Source organism: Lynx canadensis, chromosome E2, assembly GCF_007474595.2.
Source record: "Lynx canadensis isolate LIC74 chromosome E2, mLynCan4.pri.v2, whole genome shotgun sequence".
In the NCBI taxonomy this organism is placed as follows: domain Eukaryota; kingdom Metazoa; phylum Chordata; class Mammalia; order Carnivora; family Felidae; genus Lynx; species Lynx canadensis.
This window is the reverse complement of record NC_044317.1, coordinates 49,804,162-49,824,678: the sequence shown is the minus strand read 5'-3', so window position 1 is coordinate 49,824,678 and position 20,517 is coordinate 49,804,162. Positions and strand designations below refer to the sequence as shown.

Genomic DNA, 20,517 nt, shown 5'->3' with positions numbered 1-20,517 from the left:
GTATAATCAAAAACATCAATGCTTTATATTCCCTGGTGATGGGATTATGGATTTTTTTGTTTGAGAGTATTGTCAGATTTTCCACAACGCGAACGTGTTAGTACCGAGTAATAACCTTTTTTTTTAAGGAAAGAAAAAAGCTGTCGCGGAGCTCCAAAGCTCAGCGCCGGAACAGCGTGTGTCGTCTCACCAACCAGAGCAGCCCCGCAAGGAACTCCGCCTTCCACCTGGCCTTGGGCGGGGCTCCAGGTGTACGCTTCTTTACGACACCGTCGGCTCCCTTAAGTAAGAACGCGCACCGCAGAGGGTCCTGGGAAGTGTAGTCCGGGCCCTGCCGAGGCGCCCACTTCCGCTTCCGGCCACCGCAGCACTGCCATAATTTCTTCTGCGATGGTGAGTAGGTTACGGGACGTGGGGCTTTTTGGAGGTCTTCGTTCCCGCCGCAGGGACAAGGGGCCTGGGCTCTGGGATCTGGGGGGAGGGGGCGTGTGGCGGGGGTCAGAGCCGGGAGATTTCGGCAGCTCCGCCTGGCGAAGGAGAGGTTTGAGGAGGTGGACGCACAGAGCATCCCGGGTTGGGATGGGGGGCGGGGCTCGGGCCGGCAGCGCTGGGCGCCCCCAGGCTTGGAAGGAGCAGTTGGAAGTCGGCAGCTATGGCTTTGAGACGGGCATCTCTCGGTTCGGGAGACTCCAATCCAAGTAGTTTTGGATTGGTGATATTTGGAATTCTTTCACGGTAGCCGCACACCTACTTCTGTATGAATTTCAGACTTTTCTGTGAAGTCATTTCTATAAAGAGCTGCAGAAGTTGATTCTTCACGGTCTGTATGTATTCCTTTGAGAATTATTAAGCGCCGTACAAGCTTTAAGAAATCATTTTGCTGGTGTAGTGATGCTAGCTCTGTTTTTTTGCAGCGTCCGAGCCACATGGTTTGAATTCTATTCTGTCACACAGCATATGAGAGTCACAGCTCTTAATTCAAACCTTTTGCTTTTAATAGTCGACTTTTAATCCATATTGCATTAATTTTTGTGTATGATTTAAGGAGGGGTACTAAGACTCCAGTTGTTCCAACTCCATACTTTGAAAGGACTCTTCTCATCGATCTGTGTGTTCGTTGTTAAGTCAGTACCACTGTTTCTTGATTACTGTGGCTTTAGAATAAATCTTCAAGTCAGAAAGAATGAGTCCAAATTTTTCCTTCTTTGGTAGGATTCTTTTTTGGCTATTCTAGATTTTCTTCATTACAACGCATATTTTAGAATCAGGGTGTCAAATCTTGCAAGAAGTCTGTTGAGATTTTGATTGAAATTGCATTGGAGAGAACAGGCAACCTTAAGTCTTTAATTGCATGAACATGGTATATCTTTAGGCATTTAAAAATATTTTTATTTTATTTTTTTAATGTTTATTTATTTTTGAGAGAGAGAGAGACAGAGTGTGAGCGGGGGAGGGGCAGAGAGAGAGGGAGACACAAAATCCAAAGCAGGCTCCAGGCTCCGAGCTTCCATCACAGAGCCCGATGCAGGGCTTGAACTCACAAACCGTGAGATCATGAGCTGAGCCGAAGTCGGATGCTTAACCGACAGAGCCACCCAGGCGCCCCTAAAAATATTTTTTAACATACAGTGCTGTGTTAGTTTCAGGTAGATAATGTAATGATTCAACAATACTGTACATTGCTCAGTGCTCATCAAGGTAAGAGTGGTCTTGGGGTGCCTTGATGGCTAAGCGTCTGACTCTTGGTTTTGGCTCAGGTCGTGATCCCACTGTTCATGGGGTGGGGCCCTGCATTGAGCTCTGCGCTGACAGCGTGGAGCCTGCCTGGGATTCTCTCTCTGTCTGTCTGTCTCTCTGCCCCTCCTCTCATGCACTCTCTCTCAAAATAAATAAGCATTAAAAAAAATGATAAGAACTCTTATCCCACCCACCTTCTCTCTGGCAACCACCAGTTTGTTCTCTGTGTTTGAGTCTGGTTTTTGGTCTCTTTTTTTCTTTGTTCATTTTCCCCCCTTTCATTCCACATCTGAGGGAAATCGTATGGTATTTGTCTTTCTCTGATTCATTTCATACCCTCTAGGTCCATCCGTGTTGTTGCAAATGGCAAGATACCATCCTTTTTTATGGCTGAGTAATGCTCCATTGGATATATATGTATCACATCTTCTTTATTCATTCATCTATTGATGGACACTTGGGTGGCTTCCATAATTTGGCTGTTGTAAATAGTGCTGCAGTAAACACAGGGATGCGTAGATCTTTTCAAATTAGTGTTTTTGTTTTATTGGAGTAAATACCCAGTAGTATTACTGGATATTTTACTGGATAATTACTGGATCATATGGCATTTCTAATTTTAATTTTTTGAGGAACCTCCATGCTGTTTTCGCAGTGGCTGAACCAGTTTGCATTCCCACCAACAGTGTCCCAAGGTTCCTTTTTCTTCACATCTTCACCAACACTTGTTATTGCTTGTCTTTTTGATTCTAGCCCTTCTGACAAGGGTAAGGTGGTCTCTCCATTTTGATGTGCATTTTCCTGATGTTTTGTGATGTTGAGCATCGTTTCAGGTATCTGTTGGCCATCTGATGGTCTCCTAAGAGCTACAGTGAATGCAGGCTTGTAGACAAGGCCCACAGTAAGAATGGTGTGGACCCTCTGAGCCCTGTAGGGAGGGAGGTCTCTTTCCTGGGGGTAGGAGTAGATTCCAGGAAGGCTAGATTACATTCAGCTGGTGCTCAGAACTTTCTCCTTGTTGTGTAGCTGGGAATTGTGATAAAATCATGTTATCTCCTGGCTCGTTTTTATTTCATGGCCTTGCCTTCTTGGGACTGTGCCTTTCTCAGAGAGATCTGCGTAGAAGAGAAAGGAGTAACCCCTGGTCTCTTGACATCAGAGCTCCAGGTGAATAAAAGTTTGGTTTCTTGTTGTTTTATGGCAATGCCAGCTCCCTTCCCAAAGGCCTGCTTTCCTGATCTTCCTTACTCGTCATACCACGGTGTTGACAAATGCCCATTCCGGCCCCTCAGCCGTGGCTGCTTTCCCCCAGAGATGTTTTTTTCCTAAGGGTGGGGGAATTTCCCAGCGACTCTATTTAGTGTATTCTCTCCCTGGCCTGTAGTATTGGTTCGTGTAGCCAGTAAATCACTTAGGCTTACACTGCTTCAGGGCTGTGCTAGCTACAGGGAAGAAATAATTACAGTGACTGTAACGGTTTGCATTTATTAAGTGCTTATTACATGCCAGTGATGCGGACAGCTTTTGTTGAGTATCCCTGATACCTGGGATAGTGTCTGGCGTGTACTAGCCTGTCAGTAAGAATTGATAGTTAATTTTCTCAGTAAGTTATCATTAGTCCCGTGTCAGAATGCTGAGGTGTTATAACCAGAAGTCAGGGCCTTTGCCCTTGCGTGCCCCTCTGTTCTCTTCCCATCCCAGATCTTTGCGTGGCTGATTTATTTTCATGCGGGTCTTAGAGACTGTCCATGACAACCTGATTCACGTTGCGTCTCCCACACCTGCCCCCTGTGTTCTGACCCAGAACGAGAGTCTGTCCCGTTCAACTTATTTTCGTCCTTGCCCCTTTTGTAATCAGAGATCACCTTATCTGTAAGACCTGTTGACCCGCCAGAACGCAAGCACCGTAAGAACGAGCACCTTGCCCATCTTACTTGGTCCTGTGTCCCCAGGGTTTGTTACAGCGTCCGAGACAGAGTGGGACACTGAACGTGTCTTTGTTAAACGAATGGGTGCCTGTATTCCTGGGTTGGTGGTGGGGTGAGCGAATGACAGCAGTGACAGTCGTTGGCTGAGGATTTTCCGTGTACCACGTACTAGACTCTGAACTTCATTCAAATAGGTATGCCCTTGTACGTGTGTCACAGAGAGAGACTGAATTCTGTCAACTCTGTGAGTGAGAAGTACTGTCTTCACTTAACAGCAGAAAGAACAGGCCCATTCAGAGATTTCTCTCTCTTCTGGTGTTAACGCAGCTACAGAGTGGCTGAGCCAGAACTTAGACCCAGGCCGTGTGACAACCTCGGTGTTAAGAGTCAAGACCAGCAACTCCCCACCCCTGCCTCTCATCTTGCTAGCTGGATTTAAACGCCATAATTTACCTGTTTTCTTTAAACTTCAACTCCAGACTCGTATTTGACTTCTCCTTTTCACCCTCACGTGTCATTATTCGTCTAGTCCTGTCATTTCTACCTTTGCGGCATCCCTTAGTCCCATTACCCCTTTATCCCAGTGCCTTTGGCGCCAGTTGTATTGGTCATCCTCTTTGTCCAGTGTGAGCTCCATATGGTAAAGGAGTGTATCTTTCCTTAAACCTAAGCACCTGACATAAAAGTAGAACTTCAGTGAATGTGTGCTGTCTTCCCGGCTAGAATGTTAGCTGTTTGCGCGCAGAGTCCTTGCCTGCCCTGATCACCATCGTGTCCCAGCATGCCCTGCATGGTCCTTTGCATGTAATTGATTAAGCGAACAAACTGCAGAACAAAACCATTCCGCTCTGTAGCTGGTCTCAAAAGACCCAGGATCCAAGCGTCAGCGGGTTGAGTTCGCATTAGTCCCATTCTCCCATTGATTTCATTTAAAAAAAATTTTTTTTAATGTTTGTTTATTTTTGAGAGAGAGAGACAGAGCGTGAGCAGGGGAGGGGCAGAGAGAGGGGGAGACACAGAATCCGAAGCAGGCTCCAGGCTCTGAGCTGTCAGCACAGAGCCTGACGCGGGGGTCAAACTCACGAACCGTGAGATCATGACCTGAGCCGAAGTCGGACGCTTAAGCGACTGAGCCACCCAAGCGCCCCTGTACTTTTTTTTTTTAATAAATTTTTTTGACATGTATTTATTTTTGAGAGACAGAGAGACAGAGCATGAGCAGGGGAGGGGCAGACAGAGAGGGAGACACAGAATCCGAAGCAGGCTCCAGGCTCTGAGCTGTCAGCACAGAGCCCAACACGGGGCTCGAACTCAAACCGTGATATCATGACCTGAGCCGACATCTGACGCTTAACCGGCTGAGCCACCCAGGCTCCCCCCACCCCCCATTCTCCCATTTAAATATGTGTTGAGTGCTTACCCTGTTGCTTGGAGCTGACTAAAATCCCAGCCCTCACAGAGTTCATACTCTCATGGGTACAGGAAGATAGTAAACAAGAAAAATGGTAGGTTAGCTAAGCTTCACAGAGGACAATGAAGCAGGGAAAATGCTTTGGGAGGACTGGCAGAGGGACTTGCAATTGTGTGGGATAACCAGGGATGATGTCACTGACAAGGTGGTGAGTAGGTGAGTAGGGATCCAAAGGAAGAGAGAGGCCTGTGGACTCTGGGGAAAGGGAACAGCATCGAAGGCAGGGTCCATTTGAAGAAGTGTGGAGGCCAGAGAGGGTGAGCAGAGTGAGAAAGAGGAAGGATCGGTAGGAAATTGGGTATTGGGAGGTCAGATAGCGTAGGGTCTTTAAGCCTTTTGAAAGGCCTTTGGCGGAGGTTTTGAGTGAGGTGAAGTTCTTGGCCGGAGGAGTGACCTAACTTTATTTGTATTTGTATTGGTATTGTATTGTTTTGGGGAGCGAGAGAGACAGAGTATGAGCGGAGGAGGGGCAGAGAGAGAGGGAGACACAGAATCTGAAGCAGGCCCCAGGCTTTGAGCTGTCAGCACAGAGCCCGACGTGGGGCTCGAACCCACGAACCGTGAGAGCATGACCTGAGCTGAAGTCTGACGCTTAACTGACCGACCCACCCAGGCACCTCTCCACACTTGCTTTAGAGGACAATCCCTGGGGCAGGGCAGTGCACAAACGGTGGGAGACAGGGAGGCGCTTGCCAGAGGGGGCTGTGCAGAGGCCTGGGACCGATGGCCTGGGACCGATGGCTAGCTCAAGGTGGAGACATGAGCTCCTGACTCAGTACAGTACAGGGAGTATCTTAGAGCAGGCACCCTAAGGGTGTGTACGTTCCTGTGAACCTGCCCTGTGGCTCGAGTCTCAGGAGAAAGGAGATCAGGCAAAGAGGCAAAAGGAAGGAGCTTATGGTCAGTGTGTTTCTGCTGCCTACTGGCTAGCTCCGGGCCCGTGCTGAGAGTTCTGTTCATCTCTGTGCTCCACACCCCACTGATGAAATTTGCTAAGCGTGTCCAGTGTGCCAACCCCGTGCAAAATGGAGACCACGAATGAAGGAAGAGGACCCCATTCTCTTGATGACTTAGAGATCTTAACAGGGCAGCTGTGTGAAAGGTGGCAAGCCAGCAGTTTCTACAAAATGGTTCTGGGGTTCCGGGGTGACTGATTCAATCTGGTGGTGGCAGAAGGACTCCCTTAAGGAAGGGGTTCTTGAACGCAAGTCCGTGGGCATAATGCAGGGTGATCATGAACCCGAGTGGGAAAAAAAAAATGTGCACCAGTCATACTGGAAATTAGTATTTCCTTTGATTATGAATGCAGGTGACAGACCACAGTAGTATTATCAGAACCGGTGATTCTGTTATTCAGGTAAATCATAGATGTTTTTATATTGTAGTTGGCGTAGATGTTTCAGAATATTACTTATGCTCATTACTTTTTGGAAATTCCAGCAGTTGATTCATCCTTGACATTTAATGTGTAAAAAGAAGCACATCCTTGGTGTTTTATTATTTTTGAACATTGTATTCCGGTATAATTAGCCTTTAAAGTAACCCTGTGTGTTTTATTTTATGCTTTCACAACATCATTCCGAGTAAGAACCCATAAGTATCACCACACTGACAAAGGAGGCCATTGAACAGAAGAGGTTACAAACTCTGATTTAGAAGATCTTTGCTAACCTGTATCTTGATTGATAGAACCCTCGAGGACAGGGATTTTTTTCTTCTTTTTCTTTTTTTCTTTTCTTTCTTTCTTTCTTTTGTAATCTCTCCACCTAGTGTGGGGCTCAAACTCACAACCCTGAGATCAAGAGTCTCATGCTCTTCGACTGAGCCAGCCAGGCGCCCCGACGACAGGGATTTTTCATCATTTCTTCTGTGAGGCCTACAGTGTTGCATTAGTAAAGCTTTCACACTCCAGATTTTCTTTCACAGAACACAGGTGTCCTGTGTGGCGTCTGCACCCTTCTGTAGGGCCCTGTGTCTCCCTGTGACACTTCTGCTCAGCCCTCCCCACAGAAACCTCTCAGATTGTCCCCAGCCACCTGCAGCATCCTTGGCTCTGTGGACGGTGAGTCTCTCCAGAGCAGGGACTATGCATACAGTGACTCAGTCAGTGTCCGCTGAATGAATGATGGCTACAGGGTGTGAACCGTTCTGGAGACCCAGAGCTTTGGGGCCTAGAAGAAAGGACTCCATAAAGTCAAGTTCCCTCTTGAGCCCACAGGTCCCCGGAGTGCGGGAACCACCCAGGCTGGGGAGCATGCAGGGGAAGGCAGGTCCTTCTGAGCCCAGGTAGCCATCTGACATTCCTTGTCAGAGCTTGGAGAACCTCAAGAATGAAGAAGGCCCAGATCTTCTGCTTCTCTGGCTTAGGAAGGTCAGAGGATACATAAAATTGCTGCTGCTCTGGGAAAACCTGGGAGAGGTAACCATGGAGACTTTGACCTCAAGGCCTAGGGAGAGAGGTTGAGAGTTCATGAAGGGGGTGCAGTGGGGGAGAATCGAGCCGGGTGTGGAGAGAGAAGAAACCAGTTCGTGACGCAGCAGACGTTGCTCAGGTCCAGGTAGAGAGTCTGCAAACACAGGCAGGAGCCGCATCTTCTCATGGCCTTCCTTCTCCTCCCGCAGCTCTCCATTCTCAAGCCTCAGCCCTTTCCCAGGATGGGGAGGACAGGACAGTTTCAGGTGGGTTGAGATCGCTTTTCTTTCCAGAAATCACATGTCAGGCATCGGAGTGTAAAAATATCTCCCTCCCTTGGTAAAAGGGAGTCGAGGAAACAGTGTATTGGGTGAATAATTACAAATGAATCCTTCTCTGCCCGAGTTTATCTCCTCCATGGGACATTTCTCTGATTCCTTTCCAGGTGTCCTTTTGTCCAGGTGAATACACCCTACAAAAAGTACCCCATGAACAAGGCTAAAAGAGCATATTAGGGGAAAAAACATTTCGTCTACGACAAAATTAGAAATTCTAATGTCTTTATTTTTGACAGAGGGGTTCAAAGACCCAAGCATTCTTGCTCAGGAAGGGAGAAAAGCAGAAGTACAAATGGCCAACAATTATATGAAAAGTCCGATCAGCTTCTATTAAAGTAATACAGGGGTGCCTGGGTGGCTTAGTCAGTTGAGTGTCTGACTTTGGCTCAGGTCATGATCTCACGGTTCATGAGTTCGAGCCCCACATCCGACTCTGTGCTGATGGCTGAAAACCTGGAGCCTGCTTCAAATTCTCTCTCTCTCTCTCTCTCTCTCTCTCTCTCTCTCTGCCCCTCCCCCACTCATGCTCTGTCTCTCAAAAATAAATCAAAACATTAACAAAAAAAATAAAGTGATACAGATTGAAATGAGATACTGATTTTTTTTTTCTTTTCTAGCAGATCAAAGATTTGAAAGGTCAGCTCTCACTGTTAGCCAGATGGAGAGATGGTGCGTTCACACCACTGAAAGGGGCATTTTTAGTCTTCTTGGAAGTTCTGCACATGTCTGCTCCAATATTTCCTACTCTTAAGAATTCATTCCAAATCAGAGCGAGTATTCAAAGACTGATCATTGCAACGTTGTTCGTAACAGCAAAAAAAAAAAAAAAGAAAAAACCGTGGGGTGGACTCCATGTCCGTCCATTGGATTGATGCTGGATTGATGGACTGTTATCATTTTGTTTCTTCTCATGTCCAGGTCCTGTGCCGCTGTCAAATGTGGTCACAAGCGGATGAAAATATCAGGACATGAAAAGATGCGCTCGCTCTCTCTCTCACATACACACACACCGTAGATCTGTGCACATGTGTTAACTCATTTTTCCTTTGGGTTGTAAGAAAAAGAAATCAAAGCAGTTTGCAAAATTTTAAGTACGTGCTCTTTTCGGCGCGTGCAAAATTATTTTACAAAGCTTCCTTTTTTTTACGAAAAGACGTTACGGAAAAATTCAGAAGGTTTGAGTTACTTCCTTACTGTACGCTTTAATTGTAAATGTTCCCGCCACGAGGGCTGAAGAAATTAACACGGTTCTACTTCCCGCCAGCTCCTGGTATGATACTGTCGTTACCGTCATCACCTTCTGACGGTTGTCACCACCGATTCCCACAGTGAGCTTGTGTCAGTTCTCTCCGTAGCGGTCATTGTCCGCCACCTGTCTCTGGTTTCTGTAGTCCTGGCGTCACTGACTTGCCTGTTGGCTGGCTCAGCGTCATTCCACGATTTGCTTTTCCCAAAGAAGACTTGCGGATGCTGTCTCTGCTGACCGTTTCTGTGCTGAACAATGTCTGTGCCTTTAGGCGAACGGAATTTGCGGATGGCACGTTGCCGAAGCTGAAGAGTCTTCATTCATACTTTCGGAACTGGCATTAAGTCTCATGCTGGTCTTTCTCTCCCTTCTCCGTTCACCTTCTGGTGAGCAAAGCTTATGCTTATTTATTAGTTAGTTTAGCGCTTTTTCTCAGAAAGGTCTGTTGTGTTTATACATGGCATCTTGGCTGAGCGTCATTTTCAAGGATCACACGTTTATTGCCTTTGCTCTGCGATCTTCTGGTGTTAATTCTCTTTCTGCCTGGATGTCTGTCTGCCGTTACTGTCATTTTATTCATGTGGTCCTGCCGGAACTGCCATTACTGAAGGTGTACCTTCCAGATCTATCTTCCCTGTTCTTAAACTTCTCTTCTTTGGAATTTTCTGTCACCTTCCAGGAGGCTGCTCTGTTTTCCAGTTCACCGGCTTGTGCTTCAGTGATGTTCATTCTGCTCGTTGGCTCGTCTCTTGAGGTTTTATTTTCCCCTAATCGTAGGAGTGGGTTTTTTTTTGGTCACGCTTCTAAAAATTCTGATTAATTTTCTTTTTGGCAAGTTTTCCCCCCCAGGCTATATATCAGTATTAAACATTTTTGCTAATCTGATGGAGGAGGGTATGTGGCCAAGACCTATGTATTTTGTAGTTCCTCACACAGTAGGTGCATGATGAGCATCTTTCATATATATATTTGCTGCTGTATTTTCTCACCTATAAATTGCTTATGAAATGCTTTTGTCCATTTTTCATTAATGACAGGAGCTCTTTCAAGAGTAGGGTTGTTAACTCATGCCCATCAAAAGTGTTAAAGTTACTTTCTCTCAATTTTTACTTTCTGAATGGTGAGTTGACCATAAAGAAGTGTAAAATTTGTACACAGTTGAATGATTTGTTAGTTCCCTTTTGAAAATATGGCTCGATACCTAGCTGCAAAAGGCCTTACCCATTCTAAGCTTAATCAGAAAGGCACCTAAATGGGGGCGTCTGGGTGGCTCAGTCGGTTAAGCGTCTGACTTCAGCTAAGGTCATGATCTTGTGGCTTGTAGGTTCGAGCCCCATGTCAGGCTCTGTGCTGGCAGCTCGGAGCCTGGAGCCTGCTTTAGATTCTGTGTCTCCCTCTCTCTGCCGCCTCCCCAGCTCACACGCTGTCTCTGTCTCTCAAAATTAAACGTTAAAAAAACAATTTTTTTAATTAAAAAAAAAGGCACCTAAATGGGTTTTTATTTAGATTAAAAACGTTTTAATCTCTAAAATGATTATAACTGGTTTTTGTAAGTGGCCTAAGGTTGACATTTATGTCATTTTCTTCAAGATGGATAGCCAGTCAGGACAGTGCCATTTATTAATCATTCATCTGTAGGTCAACTGAAATGCTGACTTTATCATTTATATATTTTTGTATATGTTTATGTATACACATATGTATATATGTATATAAACATGTATATATTTAATAGGTGTATATGGGGATGCCTGGGTGGCTCAGTTGGTTAAGCGTCTGACTCTTGATTTCCGTTGAGGTCATTATCTCACAGTTTGTGAGTTTGAACCCCATGTCAGGCTCTGCCCTGCTTCAGATTCTTTCTCTCTCCCTTTCTCTCTGCCTGCTTGTGTGCTCTCTCTTTCTCCCCTGCTCGTGTGCTTTCTCTCTCTCTCAAAAATAAATGAACAGTAAAAAAGTTAAAAAAAAAATAGGTGTGTGCGTTATATATGTGGAGAAAGAGAAAGAAAAATGACAGTTGACTTAGCTTTCATAGGACGTGACCATTCCTGTATACTGTACTCTGCTCTACTGAGTTGTATGTCTCTGTGTTGTTCTACTATTTATATTGAGCATGTACCTCTGAGGTTCAAAAGTTAGTCTTTCTCTCTTCATTCAGCAAACGTTTGTTGCACACCTATTATGGGCCAAACATTATTCTAAGCCCTGGTGATACATCAGAGAGCAAAACAGATAACACCCCTGCCTTCATGGGGCTGGCCTTCTAGAAGGGGGAGACCGGTAGTAACGGGTTAAACACAAGATGAGGGCTCTGAAGTATCTTGAGGGATGTAGGCAGGATGAACTGGGAGGAGGTCTGTGCGATCATCCAAGCGAAGGACGATGACGAGTCACATTAGAGAGGTAGAAGTAGTTACAGGGAGAAGCTTGAAGTATACTTTGGAATAATAAGTGGCAGAATTTTTTTTAAGTTTATTTTTATTTATTTTGAGAGAGAAAGAGAGGAGAGAGAGAGAATCCCAAGCAGGCTTCGTGTCGCCAGCACAGAGGCTGACGCGGGGCTCGAACTCACGAACCGTGCTATTGTGACCTGAGCTGAAATCAAGAGTCAGACACTTAACTGACTGAGCCACCCAGGCACCCCATGAATTTTTTTTTTTTTTTAATGAATCAGATGTAAGAAATGAAGAAAAGGAAAGAATCCAGGCGACGCCTTTAAGGCAGATGGTACTTGCGTTTGCCCACGTCAGAGAGACGAGAAGGGAACTATTTGGGAGGAAAGACTCCCTTCCAGTTGGGCTGTTTTTGCTTCGCGATACCTTTTAGGCGTCCAGGCGGCAGGTGGAGTAGGCAGGGCTCAGTGCAGAAGGCAGGACTGGTTGTAAAGATTCGGGAGTTAGCGGCAGGGCCACAACTGTGTAATTGTCACATCGGCTGCCTCTGGCCTGACGTTTCTCCCCTGTGACGCTGCCTCTGGTCTTGGGATCGATCTGGGATTCTGCTCGGAAAATGTGCTGTGTTGGTGGCACTCTCCCTCCCGAGTGGGGAGGTGGGTTCCTCTGGTCTGGCGCCTCCAATCTCATTTGGGCGGCGGTAGGGCTGGGTGGTTTCAGCGTCGTTACTCGGGCTGCCCAAGTCCAGTCCCGACTCAGGCTTCCGAAGCGTATGTTGTTCGACACGTAGCATTCGCTTTCTGAGACCCGTTTTCTCGAGTCTGCCTTACAGTGATTTTTCTGCAAATACTTTCTGCAAATATCAGCTTGCCTTACAGTGATTTTTCTGCAAAAATATGGTATTCTGCAAATACCATAATATCCGGGTTAAATTAGATAAACCACGTAAAGATACGTAGGCTAGAGCCTGCCTTACAGTGATTTTTCTGCAAATTATCTGCTTTATACACGCATTTCTGGCCCCCTGGTAACACACAGGTTGGCCCGTATAGGACAGTTGTTAAAGTACAGTGGCTCTGGAACTAGACTCTGTGTGCTCATGTTGTAGTTTGAACTCGAACCCTGTCTCTTACTGGCTGTGTAACCATGGCCAAGTTCCCTCACCTCCTGGTTCAGGGCTCCCCGAGACCACACCCATGTTCAGAGATCTGCCAGGACCCATGGGGTCCGGTGTGTAGTTCTATGCGTGGCTGAGATTTGTCACAGAACACACCCGATTGCACCCTGCTTCCTCCAGACTTCACCCCACATGCCCTTTCCCTCATCTGATTTTTTTAAAGTGATTTATTTACTTATTTTTGAGAGAGAGAGAGAGAGAGAGAGAGAGAGAGAGAGAGAGAGAGAGAGAAAATGAACAAGTAGGGGAGGGGCAAAGAGGGAAGAAGACAAGAATCTGACGCCAGCTCCGGGCTCTGAGCCGTCAGCACAGAGCCCAGCATGGGGCTCGAACCCACAGACTGTGAGATCGTGACCTGAGCCGAGTCAGATGCTTAGCCCACTGAGCCACCCACGTGCCCCATGATTTTGCTTTGTTTTTTAACCATACTAAGTGCAAGCTGTGAGTATGACTATGTACTGAGTCCTGTGAGTCCTTCTAGCGAATCATGGATCTTGGAAGGGATCTCGGGGACTGTGGGCACAAGCCCCACAGAGGCAGGGCTGTTATTTTCTTCGTTATCTCTGGAATTCCTGTGTCTAATACTGTGTTATAGGTACTGAACATTTATGGAATGAGTCATATATAGACATGCATGCATTAAACCTTACTATGGGGGCACCTGGATGGCTCACTTAAGTGTCTGACTTCAGCTCAGGTCATGATGTCATGGTTTCGTGGGTTCGAGCCCCCATCGGGCTCCATACTGATGGCATGGAACCTGCTTGGGATTCTCTCTCCCCCCGCCCCACCTCTCTCTGCCCTTCCCCTGTTCTCTCTCTTTCTCTTTTTCTCAAAATAAATAAATAAACTGAAAAAAAAAAAGGAAAACTTACTACTAAAGCTGCTTTGCCTTCCTTCTTAAAAATGTACCCATGAAATTTTTTTTTTTTTTTTAAGTTAAATATGTATACGGGCACCTGGGTGCCTGGCTCAGTCAATTAAGCCTCTGACTTTGGCTCAGGTCATGATCTCACAGTTGGTGAGTTCAAGCCCCACATTGGGCTCTGTCCTGACAGCTCAGAAATCAGAGCCTGCCTCGGATTCTGTATCTCCCTCTCTTTCTGCTCTCCCCCACTTGCACTCTGTCTGTCTGTCTCTCTCTCTCTCAAAAATAGTAAAAAAAAAATTTTTTTAAATTATGTATAGAACCACAGCTCAAGTTGTACTTCGTAAGACCTTGTTACAGGTATTCCTGGGACAGGCTGCAGGCAAAGTGGAATTCTGAAGTCCCTCATACGCAATTGTCTCCCTCTCGAGAAGGACGGCGAGTATCACGATACAGTTGATCGCTGTGTTTCACTGTGTTTACAACTGCCGCTGTCTTCCTCGAGCAATTTGCTTGAAGGCCGTGGGCCACAGTTCACAACTGAGGATGACACAGCATGACGTGAAACTCCACCGCTGCTTCAGAGGCCTCCTCTGGCTGGGGACATGGTCGCATAAACACCCGTTGGTTGCTTCTGACAGGTGCTGACGTGGAAACCCGTAAAAGGCGTGTGTGTGTGGAGGGGGTGGGGGGTAGGGGCGGCAAAGAGCAGGATTTGCCCCACTGCTGATGGAGGGGCGAGGGGCTGGTTGGTGAAGAACCGAGGAGGTGATCTGGAGGTGTGTGCAGATGTGGGCACTCTTAACATCAGGCACTGTTGAAACAGTCATTTTGGAGGAAAAGTTGGTATTCTGTAAGTGAGAGTCAAGGCACCCCTGGGTGGCTCAGTCAGTTAAGCATCCAGCTCTTGGTTTCGGCTCCGGTCAGGGTCTCACGGTTTCATGAGTTCAAGCCCCTCATTAGGCTCTGCGCCAGCAGCATGGAACCCGCTTGGGATTCTCTCTCTCCCTCGCTCTCTGCCCCTCCCCCACTTGTGCTGTCTCCGTCTCTCTCAAAATGAATAAATACACTTAAAAAAAAACAAACTTGAGGGGCACCTGGGTGGCTCAGTCGGTTGGGCGTCCCAACTTCGGCTCAGGTCATGATCTCGCAGTTTGCGGGTTCGAGCCCCACGTTGGGCTCTGTGCTGACAGCTCAGAGCCTCGAGTCTGCTTCAGAGTCTGTGTCTCCCTGTCTTTCTGCCCTTCCTCTACTTGTGCTCTTTCTCTCTCTCTCTCTCTCTCAGAAATAAATGTTAAAAAATTTTTTGTAAAAACTTATAAAAAAATTGTAAAATGGACAGACCACATGATGGAAGCATTGTAGCTCCATGGAATTGCCCTCTGAAGTGCTCACACTGAGCGAAGAATGTTTGTTGCTTTGCTCTGTGGATAACCACGGAAGATCAGTTGGTAAGAACCGACATTGTTGGCATCAGACATTAACAAAACTTGATTTGACTCGTCAGACCGAGCAACTGCCTGCGTGCTTGTCTACCCTTCTTAGTGACGCCAAGTTTGCCTTTCATCTGGTACGTGTTTGTGTTAATGGTGTCTCACATTTTAGGAGCCATTGACCTTCAAGGACGTGGCTGTGGTCTTCACCGAGGAGGAGCTGAGGCTTCTAGACCCTACCCAGAGGAAGCTGTACCGAGATGTGATGCTGGAGAACTTCCAGAACCTGCTCTCTCTGGGTAAGGGGAATGTCTGGGTAATCCACACTTACCTTGATTGGAATGTTCTTGTTCTCGGGAACTTGAAAGATCAGGACTACATTTTTTGATCATTTTTTGCACCTCACAAATGAGCCTAAGCCTTGGATTTTCAGGGCAACAACGTTTCAAACCTGATAAGGCACCTCCATGGAACAAGGTAGAGAGACTTGGGTAACAGAGAAACTCCCGAGAGATGCACGCCCGGGCAAGAACCATGCAGCCTGGGGTCTGATGCAGGCAGGGGTGGGGTGAACTTGTCATGCAGAGGCCCCTTCTGACCTTGATCTTGCCTGTGGACACTTGTACTATGGTAGGTGATTGTTCTCCGACCTCATTTCCGCTCCTCGGTCCCCCCTTCACATGGATTCTTCATGCTTTTCAGAGAGTAACATATCCAGAGTGACTGAGGGGTCCCTGGACTTTCCTCCCTTTGCTAGAAACAGCCGGTCAGCATTAAGATAAGCCAGTGGCAGAGAGACTCTTCCAGCATATTGAGAGTCCATTGATGGATTTCTCATTTGTCTCCAATATCCTACAGGTCCTCGGGTATGAACAGATTTGTGTTATTCTGGTCCACGATGATAAGAATCGCCAATAAGGAATATCAAAAAGCATGGGTAGATTTCTTTAACCTTGAACTACGTGGTAAACGTGATGGTTTGATGGCTTGCAGTTGGTGACAGAGAGAAGCTGAACATGTTTATGCCTCTGTGCCCTGTCAGTATCATGTGGATTCCTATTCGATACGCTTCTGGAAGCCGGGACACAGCTGGTGCACTTTGGAGGATTTGGTGCTTTGTTTCTCCCCCGAGTTCAGCTCACACGTGCTCACAGATTCACTCTGGGAGGCAGTGCTCAGTATGGCTCTGAAACCGGACTTCCCTGTTGACTCCCTGCCCACCCCTTCGGCACTGCACGGTGGAGTGACTTCACTGGGTCGCTCACCCTCTCTGTGCCCTGGATCCCTCATCCGTTAAACAAAAATGATAAGGGTTCCCACCTCAGTGTTATTCTGAGGGTTAAGTGAGTTAATCGGTGTATATCGTCAGCACCGTAGGAAGCATCATAATAATGTTGGATATTATTGTTATGAACAACAACATTAAGCGGAGAAGTGAATCTTCTCTGTAGGAATCTGTTTGGAATTTCTTTCTCGCTTGGGCAACTAGATGAGATGCAGTTCATTGCTAGTAGGGTCATTTAATGTCTGGCTACGAAGCTTATTAATAGGAACCTCTTCTTTTTTTTTTTTCCAGATACAAAAGAAGTGCCTTGGTAGTTATGATACACACAGGTGGATTTTGCTCCAGGCCGTTACTGGTCCGGGCCTGAAAGCCTGACTTGGCTTGAGATCCCTGAGCCATTCTTGTACTTGTTCTCATCTCTGAACTGTCTTTCACCCCACAGGAGACAAGAATGAAAAGGATCTGGAGTATATTCAAGAAAGGGAACTTAAGTGCCTTTCCTGCAGAGAGCTGTCCTACTGGAAAATCGGGGAACAGGCGGCTGGTGAATTAACTGGGAGGCAAGACCGTAGAGTGAATCTTCAAGGGAAGGATTTCCAGTTCTCAGAGGACGCTTCTCCCTGCCAGGGGTGGGAAGGAGCATCTCCTCGGGGTTCGCAAATTGACAATTTGGCCGGCGGTCTTCAAGGACCCATCAGTTCGGAAAATCAAGTGTTTCCACCCTGGAAAGCTATAAGACCGGTATCCGTTCAAGAATCTTGGATGAAAGCCTTTGTGAACGAGTCGTGGAATGTTCTGGAAAGGTGTAAAAAACTTGACACGCAGGGTACAACGTATCAACCTGAGTGGGACGGTTTCGGCTTCCGCTGGGTATCACGTTGTCACGATGACCACAGGTTACCGGAAAGAGAGAGCCCCTGTGATCGCGAGCGCTGTGGAAGAGACCGCCTGAAAAAGTCAACCCGCCGTCACCCTGCCCCGGAAGAGGATGACCTGAGAAGCAGCGAACGAGGAGATGGCCTCAGGGGCGCCTCGCACCTTCCCGCCCAGCCCAGAGCTCCCTGGAAAGAGAAAGCCCGTAGATATCCCGAGGGTGGTACGGGCTTGAGGCAGACCGCCCACCTCGAGAGGCCCCAGAGGACCCCCACGGACGAGAAACCCTCCAAGGGTAACGAGCGCGCCCGGGGCCTCCGGCAGAACGCGCGCGGTCCCAGCCGGCCCCGGGCCCCCGCCGGGGAGATGCCCTACCGATGCGACGTGTGCGGGAAGGGCTTCCGGTATCAGTCGATTCTGCTCATCCACCAGGGCGTGCACACGGGAAAGAAGCCCTACGCGTGTGAGGAGTGCGGGAAGGCCTTCGGTCGAAGCTCAAACCTGCTCGTCCACCAGCGCGTCCACACCGGGGAGAAGCCCTACAAGTGCGGCGAGTGCGGGAAGGGCTTCAGCTACAGCTCGGTGCTGCAGGTGCACCGGCGGCTGCACACGGGCGAGAAGCCCTACGCGTGCGGCGAGTGCGGCAAGGGCTTCTACGCCAAGTCCGCGCTCCACAAGCACCGGCACGTGCACCCGGGGGAGAAGCCCTTCGGCTGCGGCGCCGAGTGCGGGAAGGGCTTCGCGTGCGGCTCCCACCCGAGCAGCCACCAGAAGGCGCACGCGGGGCAGAAGCCCTACCGGTGCGACCAGTGCGACAAGGGTTTCAGCTACAACTCGTACCTCCGGGCCCACCAGCGGGTTCACACGGGGCAGCGCCTCTTCGACTGCGACGTGTGCGGGAAGAGCTTCAGCTACAGCTCGGGGCTGCTCCGGCACCAGAGGCTGCACACGGGGGAGAAGCCCTACAAGTGCGAGTGCGGGAAGGGCTTCGGCCGAAGCTCGGACCTCCACGTCCACCAGAGGGTCCACACCGGGGAGAAGCCCTACAAGTGCGGCGAGTGCGGGAAGGGCTTCCGGCGCAATTCGGACCTTCACAGTCACCAGAGGGTCCACACGGGGGAGAGGCCGTTCGTGTGCGACGCGTGTGGGAAGGGCTTCATTTACAGCTCCGACCTCCTCATCCACCAGAGGACCCACACCGGCGAGAAGCCCTACAAGTGTGCCGAGTGCGGCAAAGGCTTCAGTTACAGCTCGGGGCTCCTCATCCACCAGAGGGTCCACACCGGCGAGAAGCCCTACAAGTGCGAAGCGTGCGGGAAGGGTTTCCGGTGCACGTCAAGCCTCTACAAACATCAGCGGATCCACACGGGGAAGAAGCCGTACACGTGTGATCAGTGTGGCAAGGGCTTCAGTTACGGCTCAAATCTTCGCACCCACCAGAGACTGCACACGGGGGAGAAGCCCTACACGTGTTACGAATGTGGCAAGGGCTTCAGGTACGGCTCTGGTCTCCTCAGTCACAAGAGGGTGCACACCGGAGAGAAGCCCTACAGATGCGACGTGTGTGGGAAGGGCTACAGTCAGAGCTCACATCTTCAAGGCCACCAGAGGGTCCACACTGGCGAGAAGCCCTACAGATGCGAGGAGTGCGGGAAGGGCTTTGGGCGAAGCTCCTGTCTTCACGTCCACCAGAGGGTCCACACTGGCGAGAAGCCCTACAAGTGCGGGGAGTGCGGGAAGGGCTTCAGTTACAGCTCAGGGCTGCGGAATCATCAGCGAGCGCACGCTGGCGAGACACCGGAGAAGCAGACACGCGCTGAGGCAGAACTCAGAACTTGACGCCCGTCTGAGCGCCGACGCAGGAGGAAGGCTTTGCGAACGGGATGCGCAGGGAGGGCTCCGGTGGAGGGTGACCCGTCACAGCAGTTGGCCTGCCCAGGAAGGGACGATCCGGAAGGTTGATCGATGAGAAGAGCACTTGAGTCGCAAACTTGGCTCTCCAAGGGTCTGTCCCCCAGAGGGCCGTCCTTGAAGTACGGCGGGGCCTCGGTAAAAATCGCCGCTCTCATCAGAGTCGGCCCAGGAGGGAGCTTTTTACGAATGACATAGGAGTGTGTCCGAGGAGCAGACTGTGAACATGGATTCCTTGCTGGGGGGCGGTGGGTGGGGGGGAATACCTACACATGGGACAAATGTCGGAAAAAGTCATCACCTTACTAAAACCAACATCGTGCGTACCTTTTAGAAGATGGTTTTTACAAAAATGGAGAGATGATGTTCACATTGGTTAGGGCAAGTCACTTTCAGAAGGCTGGGAACAGTTAGAGAGTCTGCCTCTTGGCAGGTGTATCTCCAAGTGATGTATCGCCATCATGTTTTTATCATGCTGGGGTGAATGTGTTTTATCTCCTAGAGATACACCGCTCTCCTAGACAGGCTGTGCTGTATGGCAGGACCATTGCATTTTATCAAGTTTTAAAAACACAGTCCGACTGGCATTGCATTGAATTTATTGGTTAATTTATTGCTATCATGAATATTTCTGCCCCGTTCGTTTCGTTTCCTCGTGTTTTTAAAGATACATATTAGAGCATTAAAAAAAAAACCCAGAAATACCCCTTTAACTTGTCAGAACAGAACATAGAGTCACCAAAGCCACCATCGGTGGGACCTGTGGAAATAGGCACTCGTGAATATACTGGTAGGAGTGAAAAGAAGTAATCTTTTTTTGGAAAGGATTTGTCAGTGTATCGAGTCCAATTTGTATAACCTTTGAAGTGGCAATGAGGGTGTAGTCATTGATAGTTGGGAGATAGTTGCACATGTGGAAAAAGATGTATGCCTCCAGCTGAGTTTCTTAGAGTTGTCTTACTATGGCAAAACAAAAACAAAAACAAAAACAAAAACTCCACGTGTAACAAATAAAGGCACATGTAAATGAGCGAAAACCACTAAAAATATTCAGTGCCTACAGTGGCGTTGAAGGTTGCCCACAAACTATTTTGCGAGTCAGGAGAGTTGTGGAACAATTTTAGTATGACTCCCTTTTGTTGGTATGTTTTTGTGTGTGTATGTTTAGAGAGAGAGAAAAGAAAAAAATGTGAAAGGTTAGTATGATAACTGCATATCTCTAGCAAGTGGGATGCGGGGTATGTAATACATTCATGTACTTTTATGCATTTTACTTTTTCACGAAGAGTATATATCAGTTTTATAACGATAGTAAAGCTATTTTTTAAAAAAATGAGTCTGGTGGAACAGTGCCTTGTGGTCAAAGATCCCTGTTACAACCTCTATACTTTTTTTTCTTTTTTTTGGGGGGGGGGGGCTTTTTCTACTGTTTACTTAGCACCTA

At 48.0% G+C, this 20,517-nt stretch overlaps 1 protein-coding gene across 2 annotated transcripts; it reads left to right on the top strand.

The window, feature by feature from the left end:
* The first annotated feature begins 286 nt into the window (after nt 1–286).
* On the top strand, nt 287–20,244 carry ZNF229 (zinc finger protein 229). Of its 2 annotated transcripts, none has more exons than XM_030297852.1 (3): nt 287–393; nt 15,177–15,303; nt 16,732–20,244. In XM_030297852.1, exons 1-3 carry the CDS (start codon nt 391–393, stop codon nt 18,999–19,001), a joined length of 2,400 nt encoding a protein of 799 aa, XP_030153712.1. In that variant the 5' UTR covers nt 287–390; the 3' UTR covers nt 19,002–20,244. The 2 variants fall into 2 exon arrangements, with proteins under 2 accessions (XP_030153712.1, XP_030153713.1); XM_030297853.1 differs by lacking the exon at nt 287–393 and adding an exon at nt 8,452–9,519.
* The last annotated feature ends 273 nt before the right edge of the window (nt 20,245–20,517 follow it).